This window comes from Anoplopoma fimbria, chromosome 3 (assembly GCF_027596085.1).
Source record: "Anoplopoma fimbria isolate UVic2021 breed Golden Eagle Sablefish chromosome 3, Afim_UVic_2022, whole genome shotgun sequence".
Taxonomy (NCBI): Eukaryota; Metazoa; Chordata; class Actinopteri; order Perciformes; family Anoplopomatidae; genus Anoplopoma; species Anoplopoma fimbria.
The window spans coordinates 2,644,985-2,661,283 of record NC_072451.1 but is presented as its reverse complement, the minus strand read 5'-3'; the positions used below and the strand labels follow the sequence as shown (position 1 = coordinate 2,661,283).

The window sequence follows — 16,299 nt, the reverse complement described above, 5'->3', positions numbered from 1 at the left end:
CTGCTGCTTCTATTTTATGTCCAAACCCTCCCTTCACGGATCACAACCTTTAAACAAAGCGCCTTGTGCTAAATAGGACAGAAGAAATATAAAATCTGTAATATGTTGTAAGAATATTGTGCAACTAGTTAATGTCATTTTTTTTGGCAAACAGCAGCTCTGCTTAACTTTTGTTGAGAAACCGAACAATGTGGAAGAGGTTGAAAGAAAAGGAATAGAATGAAGTGAAACATAATACTGCATCAGTTTTTTGGTTCTAATTCATGTTATTAGTCGAGGAAAAGTTGTTGGTTTTGCCAGGTTTATTATTCTTGAGAATGTCCTCAGTATAGACCGATACTGGGTTGTCAAGGCCGATACTTACATTGAGAATTGCGGGTTATCTGATAAAGATATATCAGCTAATAGTTGTTGATTTTAACATAAACAAACAATCTTGAGTAGAGCTGTATCCAAACCAGAATTTTTTACTGCTTAATAAGAAAATTCGATTATTGGTTCCATTTTTTTTTCCAAATACAATCATCAGAAAAGCCATTTGCATTCGTCATCCTGATCAAGACACAATGGCCTGTTTGATATTCTCCAGTCTTTCTCTGCAGAATGGGCTGCAGACAATCCAGTGTTTGGCACAGATTTATGCCCCAAAAAAAGAAGCTCTTGACAAATCAGTTACAGCTCTTGCAACACGCATTGTTTGGTTTTGTTCCTTATGGTGTCCTGTTAAGATTAATAAAGGATTAACTGAGGATTTTAAATTAGTTTCAGTGGCATCTCATTCGAAATTAATCCGTAGGAATTTGCTGTGGTGACATTTTGGGGGGTTAGCAATCCACAAAGTCCAATAAGAAAAGGTCCTGGATCAGTGGGGGAAACCAGGTTTACTTTGTTATTCTACTCCCACATGCTGCCGGAGAGTTTGTTTGAGTTTATTCTGACAGAAAATAAATCCCCTAAAAACCTTTTTAACCCATTACATTGAAATGGAAAAGCTGTGCGAGCACCTTAAAGACGCCGCACACACACTCGCTTTCACACTCAGTCAACCACAAGACAATAAACGTGCACTTGAGATTTAAATGACCTCCGCGCCCCGACATCAGCACACACACAAGCCAAACAAACGTGCATGTGTGAGCCCCATTCATCCTGACAAATGTCTTACTTATGTCGTTATCAGGTCCATGTGTCTGCCCTCTGACAGCGTTCACACTAATCCAGCTGTGGCTCCATCACAACGCTTTATCTCGCTCTTAGAAACACTCATTTAAAAAACGTCTTCTTCGCCGAGGCTCCCTGAACTTAATACAGTCAGAGACCACAAGGCCTCATGGGAGCCGCCGTCAGAGCTGGGAATGTTTGTGTACGTAAACTGAATGTGGTTGAACTGGAACACGGCGCTCATTCTAACGAGAACACTGCAGCACAAATACAAATACAGCGGATAGACCGGCTATGTTTTTTTGCTTTATTGCTTTGGACTGATTTCTCTATTATTTAACACCTTTCCTCAATGTTTACACTGGAGGACACATTATTTAAAGATCTACTTCTTGCCTTAGCTGTTGGGTCAACATGGCCATGTTTATAGTTAACACTGAGACCATTTACTTTAGTAAAAGTACAACAATGTGAAATCAGACTTAGAGAATCAGAAACTGTGTATTGCCAAGTACGTTACACATATGAGGAGTGTGGCTAGATGATAGGTGCGTAACAGTAAACTTTCAGTAAAAAGTATTACAAGTAAAAGATCTAGTGAAGTAAAAGTATAGAAGTATTGTCAGTTTAATGTACTTAAAATTGATATATAGGACATTATTAGATTGATTAAAATCAATGTGTAAGCAACTTGTTACTGCTGCTCAGGTGGAGATTGTTTTTGCGATACAGTTCTTGTAGTTTAGTCTAGTGGTTCCCAACCGAAGGTTTGGGCCCCTCGAAAGGATCACCAGATAAATCTGAGGGGTCTGGAGATGGTTATTGGGAGAGGAAAGAAGAACAAACAATGTTCTGATGCCCAATCCATATTTATTTGTATCATTTTTTACTATTCTCAAGTCTTTCTTTTAAAGGAATTGGATTTTAGCTCTTATTTTTGCCTTGAAACGTTATTGCAATTGGAACCATCATATACGTTTAGAGGATGAATCACTCCAACTTAAACCTGATGAGGAACTCCAACAAGACACAGTTTTAATCTGTTTTAATCTATTGTTTGTTACAAATGTGTCGTGATTTTTTATTTTTAAATCAAACTAGAGCTCTCTGATAAATGTAGTGCAGTGAAAATTCTAATATTTGCCTCTGAGATGTTGTGGAGTAGAATTATGATGTAGCATGACATTAAAAAGGAAAGTACCTCAAAATGATACTCCGTACAGAACTTGAGTAATTTGTTATTTTCCACCAGTGATGGTTAGAAAAATACAGACATCGGTGGTTTTGGAGCAAACATTATGATACATTTTTGTCCATTTTAACACATTTGTGTTTTAACCATGAACTAAATATCAGGAATACAAAACATTAATGCTCACCTGTAATTTTCAAATGTGTATTTCCCAGCCTCTGGTTTTACTACAGTTTACACTCTGGTACAGTTAATTTCACACTGCATTATACAGCAGCAATAACAGCTGATTAAATCCAATGCAACCATGGTGGATTTTTAATGAGTTTTAAGCATCAACAACATCATTTTCTCACTGCACAGAAATCAAGGGGAATCCATGGCCGCCAGAGAAACTTGTTCTAAAAACATTAAAAGCTTATCTGCTGTTTTGTGTGTTTCCAGATGTGCACACAGAGGCGGTGCAGGCGGCCCTGGCCAAAAACAAAGAGAGGAAGATGGCGGTGCCGATGCCTTCGAAGCGGCGGTCGCTGGTGGTCCAGACCTCAATGGACGCCTACACACCACCAGGTACAACAACAGCTTTCATCTCTGCAACAAACACAGGAGAAATGATCAGTCATGCTTTTCAAAAAAATGACTTTTTTGTATCACATGCTATATATAATGTTATGCCTGATTTCTATCCATAGCTTCTGAATTTGTTAAATGAGTATTAAGCCAGAATACTCAACAATTCTTAAAGCTTTAGCCATTTTAATGCAACGTTCATCAAACACACGGGAAAAAAGAGCTGAAGCTGGGTGCTTATATTGCCAATGTGATGGTTAGCATTTAAGGATTTTGAAACTTTAGCACATGGTGATGGAAGCACTCCAACATTTAGCATGTACAGTGTTAGCGTGACACGTTTGCAATTTGTTTTAGAGGCGTTCAGTTGGAGCGGAAGTGTTGGGACGAGTGGAAATGTTGACCCGTTTTTGGCTCCAGTCAGGGTAAACAAAGTCGTCTGGATTCGTCCTGGGAATGTTTGTGAGGATCCATTGGGACATTGGAACATTTTTGTTGTATTAGTCTTTCTCTGACTCCTAGAGACATTTTCTTTCACTGTTTTCTTTCACTGTGGACGAGACTCGAAGCTTTGTTGTCGTTTTAAATCCCCCTTTGCTGTTGCCAGTATCTCTTATAAAAAACTTCATGTAGACTTTTTAATCCAGATTGTTTTTTAAATGATTGTTTTAGTCAAGATAATACTTCCACACAGAAAGTGAATATTAAACATGTGGTTAATTAAGTACTCAAGTTACGTGACAAATAAATCAACGTTGACTTCTTGTTTCCCACGATGCATGAACAACAATCTCCTCGGGGAAAGACCAGTTTTGTTCGACCCATCCACCTCCACTCTCTTCTTCGCTGTCTTTTTACTTCCTGGTTCCTGGTTCATGATTACGTTGATTTCATATGAATTGATTATATGGGATATCTATGAATTACAGCACATTCATTTTTGTATGTATAGCTACAAACGCTGTATGAGAGCAGCCCAGAATGTTAAGCATCTAAAAGCTGCTTCAGTATTGATGTCCTGCTTGTGTCAGTGACGTTAGCAGAGGATTCATTGACTGTAAAGACTGTTTTCTCTGAGACGTCGACGTGAGCTCTGCTTCTTCAGCCAACTGGAAACAGATCATCATCGCTTGTCACTGTCAATACCACGAGAAAAGAGGAACTACTTTATTACACTATTTGGGCATTTTAAGCAGATTATGGTTTTAAAAGTGATTTCTCATGAGTCTGGTCGGCAACAAGTGAAAACTGACTTTTTTAGTGACACACTTTTACCAAAGTTAAGCCTCTGATTACGTCTTCCACCACCGTTGATTCCATCCCTGTAGCGTGCGAGGACAGATCTGTCCGGGGCGGGTGGGGTCGGCAGTCATCCATGACTTTATGGTGCTGGTGTCATTTAACGAGGGTGTTAATGAGGCCGGTATTCCTCTGGCTGCAGAGTCGAGCTCCACCGAGTTATCCAGGAGGAAGAGCACAGCAGCCAAATATTAAATACGTTACCGGATCTCTCTGTGCAAACCCTCGTGACACATTTAAGCGTGTACACACACACACACACACACACACACACACACTAATGCACAATATACACATGATTTCTACCATCTTCTACCAGCAAATTTTACATAAAGGGAGGTTTGAAAACAAGCTGTGAGGAGTCACACACTCACACATGACACACACGAAACACACACACAATCCATCCTGCAGATTTAGAAAGCACATCTCCTCTGAGGGATCGGTAAAAGCACACACACACACACACACACACACACACACACACACACACACACACACACACACACACACACACACACACACTCGGTTGTCTGTCTGCCACCGAGGTTCATTCGAGGACGGTGGAGTCGCTGTGTTGCCGAGCAGCTCGTCGTATGGTGCAGAGATGACAAGCGAAGGAGGACTCTGACGTGCTTTTAATTAGCTTTTGACTGCTGCATTTTTCTCAATATCTCAATAAATATATTTTTCGGTTTAATGAAAAGATGCTTTGCATGTTTGTGTTTATGTCATGACCTCCCTCAGGTCGCCCGGCAGCATCTTATTTTCCGTCAACATGTTTGTGTCATTCTGATAACGAGGCACAGATTTGCCAATCAAGCATGTCAGCAAAGCACCATGGGTAGTTAACGCGTCAGACCGCAAAATTCAGTTTGCAGAGCAAGATATGTTACCTTTTTGAAATGAACGTGGCCAAACAAGTAGACAGTCTTTGATTTAAAAATGTACTTTTTCAAAATAAGTTTGGTTTGAAGTTCTAAAGAAAAGGAGGGTTGTTTTCATTTTGGTGGTTTCTTTTATAGTTATTTAATAAATAGAGATTTGTATGAAATAAAGCTTTGGGAGTCAAATTCATCCACATATACCTGACAGATTATTGTCAACACTTTGGCACCGTTGCTAAATAAGCAGCACATAATCAGAGCAGCTTCAGTCCTCAGTTTATGTCTACACAGGATGCGTTCAGGCTCACTATCGAGTGTAGGTTAACTGTGTTTTGAGCCCAACTCCAAAACCACTGTGGAGAAAATGTAAATGTTTGAGCCATTTACACATTTATATACACTTTATAGAGAGTAAATACAAAAAGCTGACTCATTTGAAGATGCCATACCAGTCTTCACCCTAGGGTGCAGAGAAATAAAAACCAACGTGCCACAAACTGCAGTTCCTCAAACGGCCACTTGAGGCTCCAAAAGTGAGTCAATCTCCATAGATCTCGATGGTAAAATGTCCAACTTTACAGCTGAAATAAACTTGTTTGGTACAATACACGTTCATGACAACTGTACAAGGAGTGAATTTTTATACAACTCACCCATTTAAATGGATTCAAAACAAGGCTTAACGTTTGACATAACTGAGGGACTAAGTAATGTTATACAAAAAACTTCTGTTGTCAAACGCCCCTTGACAGGGTTTTCAATCAAAACCAGTTAAAAACAAATTAAATTGTGTTCTCATTTTCCCAAAAACAACAATATAACCTCATTATTTTTATTTCCACCTGATGAATGTCAGTCTGATATTTACTCTGCTTTAAACTCTGATTTGGTCTCTTGACAAAAATGATCTGGTTCTTTTTGTGTTTGGGGTGATTGTTGTATTTGTTTACTGTGTGTCTGCCACACACACACACACACACACACACACACACACACCTGTGTGTGTGTGTGTGTGTGTGTGAGAACTGGGTCAGCCCCTGTTGTTATTCATATCACCACTATCAGTCTCATAATGCTGTAGGCATTATGGAAGTCACATGCAAAACATTTGCACACAGACACACACACACACACACACTTCAAAAACAAACTTTTTACTCCATTTCCCCCTGTGGCGACTCCAAACAGACAAAAGACTGTGTCATACATAGACAATATATTTATTTAAGTCTCTAAATATATCAGATTATATTTAGGAGTGGATTAAACCAGATTTATATTATTTTTCTATGGATTTGTTAACTCTTTTAGTCTTCTCTTTTAAATCTTTTACCTGTTTCCCTCCTCAGACACCTCCTCAGGCTCGGAGGGCGAAGGTCAGGGCGACGGCGACGAGGAGGAGGGAGGAAATGGCGAGGAAGAGGACGGGGGAGGCGGCGGAGGAGGCACCTCGTCCAGCCGGGAGGGGAGCATCAGCATGGAGCGCTGGATAAACCGGGCCATCCACGGCACCTCCTCCACCAACACCACCACCTCCTCCACGGCCTCCTCCTCCTCCTCCTCCACACGCAGCGGGGGCAGCGGGGCGGCCGGCGGCAGGCTGGCCGACGTCCTCGCCCAACACGTCCACATCTCCGCCCACCACCACGCCCGGCACCACCACCACCATCACCACCACCACCACCACCGCAAGACAGGTGAGAGGAAGAGACGGAGTGACACGTAACAGTCTGGTGTGTTCCTAATCCTGACACCACCATCCTAATATTTCAATTAATAAAGATTCAATTATCAAAATACAGATTCTTCTACCAAACATACAGACTCTTAAAGCAAAATGCAGATTATTTAGGCAAAAATACAGATTAATTAAAAAAAATACAGAGTCTTTTATAAAGAAACTGACTTTTAAAACTCCAAATGCTACACTTATACCAAAAATAATATAAAATAATCTTTTAACAAAATATAAACTCTTTTATCAAATATCAAGACTCTTTTTTTTAAAAAAATACAGATTATTTTGGCAAATTAAGAACATATTTTGCAAAACACTTTCTTATTAAAGCCCAGAGACATTCTTACCAAACGTCACGCGTCCTTTGCAAACTCCAAATAATTGAAGTACGAATCCCTTCGTCAAATACAAACACCTTTAGTAGCATACATCCTCCTTTAGCAAAGAAAAGAAACATAAACATAAACATAAACATAACCACATAAACCAACTGAATGCTAAAAACTCCTAAAAGCCTAAATCGAAGCTAAAACAACCCAAGAGAACAAGCATCAAGCACCTTTCTTTTTTGTTTTTTTCACATGTAAACTTTAAATAATAATAAAACCAGTAGGATTGAAACACACTTACTTTATAACCCTGTTATTACCTGATCGTTCACAGTGAGCATCTGGAAAGACAGAAACATTTAAGCCTGATGTCGATGTCGTTCACAAACTGGATGAACTGATTCTGTCGATAGTCCTCTTTGGGTTTAAGTTCATATTGTGATTCACAGAGCTTCAGTTACAGATTTCCATTACATCACAACATTGATGTTGCACATTTTATTCAACCGGCGTAAAGCTTCAGTGAGTGGTTTTCATCTTCACAGAGGGAATCCTTTTGTCGTGCACACGTGTGAGTTACAGCTCTGCTTCTCATTTCCTCGTCAGGGCCATGGCAGTGTTAGTGTGTTAGTGTGTTAGTGTGTGTGTGTGTGTGTGTGTGTGTGTGTGTGTGTGTGTGTGTGTGTGTGTGTGTGTGTGTGTGTGTGTGAGTGTGTGAGTGTTTTCCGTGCAGCCTCGTTCCTCATTCGGCTCGTATCTGAACAGCTCGGCCTGCTTTTGGAGCAGATAACTTCTCCTGATCTGCCATCGCTCCTTTCATCCCTTTTAACGGCGTCGTTGAGGACGATGTGGTTGTTCTGAGTTTAGGTTCAACGGAGCGCTCTGTGTTTGAATCTCCTGCTGCCTCTTTTGTTTCAGATAACAGCTCTAAGTGCTTGTTTGTGCTGCTGCGGTTACTGTGTGATTATTGAAAACCTTTAGAGACATGTGGCACTCTTTTGAAAAGTATTTCTAATCCCAAGTTTCTTTCTTGAGAAGAAATACAAAGTCTACATCGCCCCATGGTGTATAAATGATTGATTTACTTCAAACCTCCCATTAAAGATTGTGTTTTTGCATAGTATATAGTAGTTATAGTATATTATATTATTTAATCTTCACAGCAGAACTTTTACTTTGCTTTGTTATTTTTAGCTGTTGTATCACATAAAAGTCCCGTAAAATGGTCTTTTTCAAGAGACACTTTGACATAAAAACAAGCATAAACACAGAACATGTAATGTATTGTGTGTTATGAAACATTTTAGGCGCATTCCTGGAGAACAGGTAATCTAATTTAGTTATTGATTCTCTTACATGAGAAGCAATATAATTGTAACTGCCTCTTCTTAGTCGATTAATCAGTAGTTTTGTTCTTGGCTGACTAAGATTTCTTTAGTTGAATAGTCTTTTTTTAAGTCTTTTTTATGCTGAATGGCAAACAAACTTATGAGCACATGTCTGGTGATTTAAAGTGTTGTTTTTGTGTGATTCTTTGTGGAGGAACTCTGATTTACAGATCTGTCGATTCAATCAACTTATCGATAAGTGTTAGTCAACTAAGAATTTCCTACATTTTAGGTTTTATGAGACATTTCTGATACTGGTTTCTGTATCAGAACAACTTGATTCAATAGTGACCAGTTTAACAGGACTGGAGTTTCTTTAAAGGATATGAAACGCTGTGGTAAAGACCCCGACGCTGTAAAAGTGAGGTTCCTGAACGCCACACGACTTCACTCCCCTATTTCAAGGTCCCCCTCCCCTCTTGTTCCTCGTTACATCGATGCTAACCTCGCTAGCATTGAGCGTGGTTGTAGATGCGTGGAAGTGTTTTTGTCAGGATTCAAATGAAAAAGCTGGTTTCACCTTTTAAGAATGCAAATTGTTGCTGAGGAGAATCAACAATGCTTTAAAAGAGAGGAGGCTGTATGAATGAGTCTTCACTCGTTTCAAGGTTGCTCTGTTTGGTGTTGTTTTATTGATTTGACTAATCGTGCAGCATGTTTTTTTTTAAGTTCTTTGCTCAGCCAGAGGCGGTCTGCTTTCACAACGGCTTTTCATCTCAAGCAGAAAGCAGATGGTGGAGGAATGTAGGCTGTTGGCCTGCCTGGTCTTTATTTTTTGGTTTTGTTTCATTTAATGCCATGTTCTTAAAAAGCTGCTACATGGAATCACAAACACTGCATCCAAGCAAAGAAATGTCCAAATTAACAGCCAGACTTTTTAAAGAGTGGAATGAAAGTGTGCACGACGGGTAAAAAAACAACCTGCAGACTCCATCGGTCAACTCTCAGCGGGTGAAAAAAGGGCAGCAGCTGAAAGACTCTCTCATTTACTGAAGTGGCTCCGAGATTTGCTTGAGAATACAAAGCGATTCCATTCATCACTGTTGGAACAAAAATAAATATATATATATATATATATATATATCCACCCTGAATCCATTAACAGCGTTCCCATACTCAACCTAATTGAGGCTGCAGTATTGCAGTGCAGCTCCGCCTCCCTGTGGGGGCTGTAGATCTATCAGTGGTCTCTGAGGAGTAACAGTTCATACTACGGATCATCAGGTGTCTCGTGAGGGAGGTTTTTCTGCTGCAGGGACATCAGGAATGAGATGCAGAATCCACCGTGCTGTCTTGACTTGTTGTAGTTTTTATAAATCCTTCTTTCTCTCGAAGTGCAGTTTGATGGAATGATTTATAGTTTATTCAAGGAACGTTTATTTGTGCGGCTCTTTCAACAACAAGGCAATCCAAAGTGCTTTTCATATTCAGACATAAAAAGAGTCCAGGTATTTATGGTGACTGTAATGCTCTGATCAAGAACTCCATGCGAAGGTTGCCATGTTTTTCTTCACCCTGGGGTATTTGTTTTCACCAGTCACGTGATAGAAACGTCATCAACACTCCCACTTCCTCCAGTCCAACCATAGACTGTACATAAGAAGTGGACGTAGTCATCATGACGTCACCCATTGGTTTGTGGACTGATGTTCGGCTATATTACCGTCGCCATCTTGGATTAAGGCCATCGCCATGTTAAACCAATGAACAGAAGTTACCATATTTGGCATGCGAAAGGGTCCGTTTGACTCTAAATGGAGCATCATTTACTAAATGAACATCATGCTGTATTGAAGAAGACTTGAAACTAGAGATTGAGACCATAAACTCATGTTTACAATGTTTACTGAGGGAATAAATCAAGAGAGAAGTAGAGTCATTTTCTCATAGACTTCTATACAACCAGAGGAGTCGCCCCCTGGTGGACAGGAGAGAGAATGCAGCTTTAAGGAACTTTAGCATTGGCTTTACTCGGCAGAACTGGAGGTTGCAGGCTGGGTCCAAATGTTTCAGACATTACTTCCTCCAGGTAACTTCAGGGTTGCATATGTGAAAGGGATTTAAGCGTTTTAACGTTTGGTTGTGCTTAAACAACGTCACTACTAACTTCAGTTCTACTGAAACACCAGACATCTTCCTGCAGATTACACCGACACTGTTTCCATGCTTGTCGTGATTGGCGGACTCACTTATCTGCAGAAACTTTTCAACAAGAGTTATGGCTGATGATAGAGACATTTCTAGCATCAAGCCAACTTTAAACCCTCCTTGACCCATGGGGGGGGTAGCGGTGCCCCTGAATCAGCCTCCCTCGGCCTGATTGGTATTCCAGCAGCGAAGGAGGCATTCATCATCCTCCTCCTCCTCCTCCTCAGCCAGAGCTGATATTCCTCACCGTCACACATCATCATAAATGCATTCAGATGAGGTCACTGGATACTTGTGCATGTCACGCACACACACACACACACACACACACACACACACACACACACACACACACACACACACTCAGACAGATAAACAACCTGTCTAGTTTGCTGCGGCTCAAACAGACAGCCCAGATGTTGCAGAGGCGGAACGTACAGCGTGCTTCAGTAATTAGCATGCCTGGTCCGTGTGCTGCAGTATTGATATGCAGTCCATGTCTTCATAAAGTATTCTGTTTGGTCTCGCTGGCTTTGGCTCAATGCTTTGCTGGAAATCATTTCTCGCTCTCTCTCTCGCTCTCGCTCTCTCTCCGCTTGTTTCTTCACCCCTCCACTTTTTCTGAGTCTTTCTCAGCCTTTCTAAATCATATTCAGTTCAATATTAGTCAGCGTTATTGGCATGAATGGATGGACGAGAAATGACATGAATAGAGGAGAACAAACTTTCACCAAAACATCTGTTTGTATTTGGCATAAAAAGTAGGCTAAGTCATAGAGCTATATGGACAAAAATATGCAGATGTCAAACAGTACAACAGGAGAATATGAAGCCACAGAACTTAGACACCAAGTTAGATTAGGTTGGGTATTTTCAAAAGTGGCAAAATCACTAGTTTAAGTCTAGTAAATGATATTTAAAGCAGTGAATTTGGCTCAAAAGTCTTATTTTTAAGTGTAAATTAGGAGGGCATACCCCTTTAAAATAACGTGCACCGGTCAATTCTGCTTCCGTAACATTTCTTCTTTTAGACAAGTGGAAAGAAAACCTCCCAATAACACAATCAGGTGTCTGGCAAGTAAATAACAAACTAGCCTTCCCAATTAATATCACAGTTAACGTGAATGTACTTTGCTAGCAAGCTTGCGCTAACATGAGCTGCTAATTGTACCTGGCCCCCGTCTGGCCTCGCTCCTCCACAGCTCCACCCACTCGTCCAAATACGGTCACTTCTGAGTTCCAAAAAAACCAAGATGGCGACGGCCAAAATGCCAAACTTGAGGCTACAAAACCACGGTTCACCAACCAACTGGTGACATCGCGTTGACTACCTCCACTTCTTGTATACTCTTAAATAAATCCTCACATTTTCCAATTGAAGACATTTTCAATCCTACATTAGCTCTGTGGTTGTTGTTCTACATCTGAACATGACCTCTGACCTCCAGGGATCAATTAAGCTGCAGTTCCCCGGGCGCTTCTTAGCAGCCCACTGCTCCTCCGGGATGGGCTAAATGCAGAGAATTGTAATTTCCCCATTGTGGGACTAATAAAGGCTTAATTATTATTATTAGAAAGAGTTTCTCAAATGTCCAAAGCCTTTATTGGCAAAACTCGTCCACGGTGGACTAGAGAGAATCTTGCAATCCTGCAACACGTGAATATAAGATCAATCTTTACATGCTCATGATTTGAACTGATGGATAACTCAGTCTGGATTTTCATATTCAACAGACATCTTTTCTGGCTGCATCATTTCATGCTCCCAACACTCAAAGTGCAGATTCCCCCCGGGCAAAACAGTAAACACCGTTTGATGTTTGTCGAACAGCAGCCGAGCCTCTTGAAGGAGGTAAAAATGTGAAAATGTGAAGGCATGTTGAGAGCTTTGAAACATCAGGCGACGCAGACAGGCCGAAACACAATCTGCATGTAGCACAAAATACGACTGAAATAACGGATGTTATGGTGTCGGTGTTGATGGAAATGGAGTCTTTTTTTTATTTTCTTCAGAGAAAGGAAGGTGTCACAGCATGTGGTTGTGGGTAGATTGTGAGTTGTGGTTCTGGTGAATTTTCTGTGTGAAGTGTGTCAGATCACCAAGACCCAAACATTATTTCTTGAAAGTTTCTTTGCAGGAAGGGTTTTAATATCCTCATGCTAACTCGTCGCAGTGTGTTTAAGCTGCATGTTTCAATTTAGCAGTTTATAAATACTTTGATAGATATGTCCATTAGAGAGAAGCATTCATTATTTACAAGTCTGAGAACCAATAACTATATCTAGAGGGTTAAACTTTCATTTTAGCTGCTAACTTAAGTCACTTTAGTTGCACCAAGTTATATTTGTTCATTTCTCGCACACTTTCTTGGACACAAACGTCACACAAATATCATGAGTTTCAATTTAAACGTTAGATTTAATAGGAATAATCATCAGTTTTGAAGTTACCGAGCATAAGATAACCGCCAGTTTACGTTCTTTCATTAATAATCACAATCTCTCAGTTTGCTGAAGAGTTTTTCGTAAACTTTCCCAACAAGCAGAGTAACGCTGAAGACTAGCCGAGGCGCATAATGTTTCGGCACTTCAACTGTTTTCATCTTGTAAACTTCGATAGACACTTAAACACTTCAACTGCCTACAACCATTACATTTATTTGACACTTTAACTGACATCTCAACTGTTTACTGCACCTACGCTTCAACTGACACTTCAACAAGTGTTTTATTCAACTGACACTTCAACACGCTTCAACTGACACTTCAACTTCCACTGATTTCAGCATTTTCATGCAAATTTACATTCCAACGCCCCCTCAACGTTTTTTGGTGCTTACACTGCACCTGACACTTCAACTCCCTTCATTACTCGCACTTCAACTGACATTTCAACTGAAACATAAACTTCTTTCAGCGCTTACTCTTTCACTGATACTTCAACTGACATTTCAACTGACACTTCAACTGCTCACACCACTTGCACTCCATTTATTCAACGTACAGTTCAACTGAAACCTCAACTTCTTTCACTACTTAAACTTCAAAAAACACCTCAATTGGTTTCAGCAATTACAGTTCAACTGACACTTCAACTACTTTTAGTGCTTCAACTTCAGCTGATACTTAAAGTCACTCTGCTTAAACGGTTTCTACCAAATGACATTTTTTCAGAAGGAAATAGTTAATTATGTAAGTGTTTACAACTGCAATTTTTGGCACAAGTGAGCTCATTTATTGTTAATATTATTCCGTGCTCCAATATAATTCATGATGTCTTATTATCCCCCCCCCCCCTCCATTTTCTCACATCCCAGAGAACCACTCGGCCCCTCCAGATGTCACCGGCTACACCAACAACACCACCGACGGGATCCAGGTGGAGAGAGCCCCCGGCGCCGGCACCGCGGCCCAGAGGCAGACGCCCAAGTACGGAAACGCCGAGCTGATGGAGACCGGAGACGGTGAGTCGCAAGTTTTTATAACAATTACAAAAAGAAGACAAATACTTATGCGTCATCTTCCAGAATGACCTTTGTCATGCCTTTAAACCTAAACTATCTTATTTAATGATGGGGAAATTTACATATTTATGTTTTAATCTATATAGCATGGGCCTGATTTTATTGGATTAACACAAAATTTGATTATTTTTTTGGGTGACAAATACAAATGTTAGCAATGCACAAATCCAAAGAGGCAGCAGTTTGCTTTAAAAAGGAGAAGATTTAAGTCTGTAAATAGCAGTTGTTGGGAAGATTTCATATCATCAACCTGAAGTCATTCAATAACCAATAAAACAAAAAACAACACATGGCCTTTGGTGCTCTAAAGGTCTATATTAAAGCTTATTATCCCAAAAACTGGAGTCTCAAAATCAGTCCGAGGTATTTTCCAGAGTTTACAGATGGAAGCTCAATCGTCTGAAAGAGACGCAGCAACACTGAGGCTCTCTCTCAAAACACGGAGAGGATTCCATCATCTTCCTATTATGTTTCTCACAATGGCTCTAGTGCCTTTTTTTGTGTTCAGAGATTTGTATTTGGGGATTTTTTTTGCACAACTTATGCTTTGTTTGGAAGCGTTTCACTACCTAAAAATCAACGTTTAATCAAATTCACACTCTATTCTGCCGGTAAATTGCACTTTATTTTTAATAAGATGAACAGATTAACAATAATGTTGTCAAATACAGAAGAGTCTTGACTATCATCTACTTTATGTTACCTTATATTTCTCTTTCAAAAGTTGCACCTTTGTCTTTTTTTGACAGTTTGTTTTTGATGTAGTCACCTGCAGGACAACAAGACACTTTACATTTTTAATTTCTTCACAATTTAAGAACATTTATACATTTATTTAATGCTATTCCCCTTCTGATTTCTGCTCCATTTGTCCCGACAGCCTTTGCAGAATATGTGACATTAAAATGCGTTTAGGTTTTTAGAGGTGGGGCTATGTTGCAACTTAAATCATTGCAGATGTGAGGGGATCAAAATTTGCATTATGGTATTGCGAAACGAGGCAGAGAAATGTCCAAGAATGTTGGAAATGTTTCAGTTCAGTATTTACTTATAACTCATTTTGTATTGAGTATGAAACAGTCCAGTCCAGCACACATTTTGACTTTAAACTCTTGACTGTTACCAACCAGGATCTTTCAGTAGAACCTTCTTCATGGCCGTTTTGCACACGCTCAGTTATGTCTTTGGCTCACCCAGTTTGGCCCCAAGCAAGTCTGCCAAAACATCTATCTTCCCCCAGATCTCACCACTTAAACCTCCATCTCACCTCTCCGTCCTAAAGCTCCACACTCACAGTTGGGTTTAAAATCAGCTGTAATGAAAGAGCAATTTGTTCCTCATCTCTCATGCCGTTTTAAACGTCTCTGCCATCACAGTGTGTCATGTTCAGATGATTGCTCACTCGAGTGCCACTTATATGTAGATTTTAAACTTCCGTTGACTTCAACACGTGCACCTGTGAGAGCACAATTAGGAGTTTAATCCAGGATATATGTTAATGTGTGTTTGTGTGTTTGCCCTCTGCAGGTGTTCCAGTCAGCAGCAGAGTTTCAGCCAAAATACAGCAACTCGTCAACACTCTGAAGAGACCAAAACGGCCGCCGCTGAGGGAGTTTTTTGTCGACGACTTCGAGGAACTTCTGGAAGGTATTAACTTTACACCCTTTATTTTGAAAAGTATTTTAAGCTGGGTCTAATGGGCCTTAAAATACAAGTTATTGTTCTTTTGTGTTCATATTTTGTGTCAAACTAAATAACTTAATTTTGTTTAGAGGTTGATTATTCATTGTTAGGCTGTTGGCAGAAGTGTAAGAAGTATTCAGCAATAATAAAGTTTTGAAATACTATGTTACTAGTTAAAATCACCTGTCCAAAGTAAAAGTTTTGGCATCAAAATGTATTTTAAACAGTTTAAAAGCTGGACAATAATCCAATCAAGCTTGTTGGTGCTTCATTCTCTAATGTCTTCGTTGATAAAGACAGAAACTGAGCGTCAAAATCCCAGAAGTCAAGCAAATTTCTCCGCTGTGGGACTGATAAAGGATTATTTTATCTTAATTTAA

General features: G+C 40.0%; 1 protein-coding gene across 1 annotated transcript in view; it reads left to right on the top strand.

The window, feature by feature from the left end:
• LOC129113352 (disco-interacting protein 2 homolog C-like) overlaps positions 1 to 16,299 on the top strand; it is a 165,466-nt gene that overhangs the window by 100,165 nt on the left and 49,002 nt on the right. The window contains 4 exon segments of the mRNA XM_054625592.1: positions 2,798 to 2,923; positions 6,459 to 6,806; positions 14,030 to 14,176; positions 15,764 to 15,883. Of these exon segments, the coding sequence (XP_054481567.1) occupies positions 2,798 to 2,923; positions 6,459 to 6,806; positions 14,030 to 14,176; positions 15,764 to 15,883 (741 nt within the window).